This window comes from Lactuca virosa, chromosome 4 (assembly GCF_052849685.1).
Source record: "Lactuca virosa cultivar CGN04683 chromosome 4, Lactuca_virosa_CGN04683_v6, whole genome shotgun sequence".
Taxonomy (NCBI): domain Eukaryota; kingdom Viridiplantae; phylum Streptophyta; class Magnoliopsida; order Asterales; family Asteraceae; genus Lactuca; species Lactuca virosa.
Window position 1 is genome coordinate 42,274,405 of NC_136429.1, and position 3,851 is coordinate 42,278,255.

Below are 3,851 nucleotides of genomic sequence, written 5' to 3' on the forward strand. Positions count from 1 at the left end.
GGATTTTTGGATTGATTTTAAGTTAAACCGAAGTATTATTTTGGATTTCGGTTGGTTTTGATTTATAAAATAAAAACCGAATAGTCCAAAACACCGAATAACAATTTATTACTTATTTTTAATATATATCTTTAATCATTTATAAATTTACGAAATTATGTTTTTAATTATTATAAACTTTCATCCAATATAATACATTAATATGTACTTCTTATCAAAAAAAATTTGTCGCTGTATTAATTATAATTAATTTTTCTTAATAGTTCTTTATAAATTATAACTCATAACTAAAAAGTTTTTTTAGTTACTTTTATAAAATTGGCTAATATTTAAGTAATATACTTTTGAAAATGTTTTACCTCTTAAAAACCGAATTGTAAAAACCGATCCAACCGAGTTGTAATTTAGTTGGATCTGATCGGATTTGAATTTAGATTGGACTATTCAGATCTATGTTTTGAAAACCGAAATCTATTTGGATTTACTTGATTGGATCGGATAAAACTGATCCATCCAAACGAACACCCCTAACGGTGGTGGTGACGTATGTGGTGTTAGGGTTTGTGTCCTCTTGAAGATGGATGGGAAAGACTGAGGTTCTTTTTTTCTTTTCTAAAAAACCACTTATTGTTGCACCGCGCAGCACACGCATAACTCTTGGCCCTTCAGAGCTTTTTGTTTTTCAGAAGACTTCTGACTTAAAAACTGTTGCACATGTGCAACGTGCCGCAACACTTGACCCTCTTCTTCAAACTTCTTCACAACTTACTTTAACTTATTGCAGCAATCTACAGAGGTTAAAAAAACAAACAAACTTTTTATTACATGTTGTAGCCTACAAAGGGTTGCAGAAGTGGTCCGCAGACTTCAGGCATTTTCGCTTCAAAAAAAAACAAACGGCACCTGAGAGAAGTTGAACGAGTTTTATAGATCTAAATGTTATAATGTTGTTGAAGATTATACTTATATTGTAATTATATTTCTAATGTCCATATCTTTTGAAAATCCAAATATTTTGTTGTACATATATTGCATTACATGATATGCATAATATATGCACATGTCATATATATGCATACATTTTTTTCGAAATTTGTTTTATTTCTTTTTCTAAATATCCACATTTTAAATTGCATAATTTTTTTTGAACAAAATCTATAACAAAACATTTTTCGGGTTATTACAAATATATGGGTTCTCATATATATATATATATATATATATATATATATATATATATATATATATATATATAGATATAGGAGGGTTCAATTGAGAAAAAAAAAGGTTGAGAATGGGGGAACCATTCTCAGCCAATCATTTAATGAGCTTAAAAAACGCACGGTGGCAAACTTGTAAATCATCCAAATACATTAATGAGCGGTGGCAAATTTGTCTTGGACTCCATCAATATCTTCGTCTCTAATCTACACATCACCACTACATCTCTCATCCTACCTCATAAGCAACCGTGAATCTGGGTCACGAAATCCACTTGATGGCGACGATCTGGCACCGCCGTCAGAGGAGACGATTTAGCACCACCATTGCAGATCCAACTCCGATTAGGGTTATCGTCACCATCTCAGACAACGGCGACCTCGAACTTCATCTTTGTCCTTCTCCGACGACCGCTAAGAGAAAATAACCAGCGTTACAGGGATCGATTTCCATGGCAACCACTAGTGTAATGGGAACAAAATGTGAAGTTGGAGTAGGAGCAGATGACGGCGCCGGTGATGAAAAACCACCACATTGTAGCTTCCTACAATCAACAGGACCAACATTTCTAGAGGAACACTCCCCCACCAGCCAAAGTATCATGTTTTTAACATTTTTAAAAAAGTTAACTTGTATGCACTCCAACTGTTTGATAAAATGCATAAACTAAATGACCACGTTATATTCACATATGAATATGTTTTTTCACCTGAATCAGTATATGATTATTAAAACAAAAAAATATGCAAGTCTGTATGTTATTCATATGTGAATAACATATAAAAATTATATATATTTGTGAAAACACCTTGTAATATTCATATGTGAATATATTGTGTAATATTCATATGTGAATATATTGTGTAATATTCATAAGTGAATATATCATCTAATATCCACAAGTGAATATACTATGTAATACCCACATGTGATATACCATGTAATACTATGTAATATTTACATATGAAAATATCATATAATATTCATAAGTGAATATATCATCTAATATTCACAATTGAATATACTATGTAATATTCACAAGTGAATGCATCGTCTAATATTTAAATATGATTATGCTAGGTTTATTATATGCTATATTCATATATGAATGATATTTAAATTGTAAAAAAAAAATTAATTAATCATATTTTTTATTCATAAGTGAAAAACCTGATCATTTTTATTCACTTATGAATAAAGATAACTGAAAATATAAAAAAAACATTTTTTTTATTTTATCTTAAAACTATATATCAATATGGATGTTTATTTGTAGAGAATAATAAATCATGAATTTTGGTATATTTAAAATCATTTTTCGATAAAAATAGTTTCTTAAAAATTAAAAAAAAAAACGAAAAAAACTATATTTTGTATATATTAAGGTAATGATTAGCATAGTTTAAGGAAACATGTTTTGTTGGAAAACACATGTCTATTCCTTTTCCATTTCCGCTGGTACGACGGAGGTTTTTGCGGCAAAAATAAACGAGTGGCTGAGAATGATTCCCCCATTCTCAATCTTTTTTATTTTCTCAATTGAACTTACCTCTCTCTCTCTTTATATATATATATATATATATATATATATATATATATATATATATATATATATATATATATATATATATATATATATAATTCATGACTATTTTGCATATTATTTGATTATATCAAATATCAAAAAATAGTAAAAAGTTAAACATCTAAATATATGAATCAGTTGCAATAGTAAAAAAACTTGCAAAAAAGTATTCAAATAGTAAACATTTTATAGTAGTTTACTAGAATTTTCACCAACTCCAAAAAGTTAATTGGTGCAACGCAATTCATTAAAACAAACCATAGACCAACTTACCAAAACCTTGTAACTCGACACATAAGGCATAACCACATGACTAACATATGTTGCAAACAAAAACCTGAATCTAATCTGAAAAGAAAAGCTTGTAAGCAATCTTGTACGAAGCATAGGCATCGATACATCCATACTCAACTTGATTTTCATTTAAAACTCTTGCCTCCCAGTTACTCATGCAGACATGCTTCGGCTTTTTCATGTGAATCCCTGCAACTTCCATAGCCAGATCCTTCAAACCTGGTCGTCGAAACCTTCCAGGCCATTTCTTTTTCGCCTCTTCACGAATATCTGCACTTTTAGCACAATCCAACCCATACTCATTCTTCAGCTTTGATATATCTCCCTCAACCTCAATACCCACAAAAGTGAACTTAGGGTTCAGAAGAAAACTCTTTAGGGACAGTGGGATTTCATCCATGTAAAACAGTTGAAGGATTAAACACTTGGTGTCGATGCACAGTTGGAGGGTGGCAGATTTGTTGCTCATGTAGCTGATATGGTGAGGACGCCATTCAACATCCAGACCTACCACCATGCTTGGGTGGTTCGCATAGAGCATGACGATTTCGTCCACCCATTCCTCGGCGGCGGCAGCTTTATCAGTGACAGTTGTTACAATGGTTTTGTGGTCGTACTTGACATGATACTTGGAGGATGTATAGTCGTATGTTATAGTCGGATTGGTGCTTTGAAAAGCCATGGCTACTGATCGTTGTGGTAAGAAGAAAGGGCAAAGCACTAGAATAGATTTTAATTGAACGGTGAAGCA

The 3,851-nt window shown here is 31.3% G+C and overlaps 1 protein-coding gene across 1 annotated transcript; it reads right to left on the reverse strand.

Annotated features, from left to right (window-relative positions):
• Positions 1 to 2,973: 2,973 nt before the first annotated feature.
• On the reverse strand, positions 2,974 to 3,851 carry LOC145103928 (3'-5' exonuclease-like). The gene has a single exon (XM_079041198.1). The coding sequence runs from the start codon at positions 3,780 to 3,782 to the stop codon at positions 3,150 to 3,152; it is 633 nt and encodes a 210-aa protein (XP_078897324.1). The 5' UTR covers positions 3,783 to 3,851; the 3' UTR covers positions 2,974 to 3,149.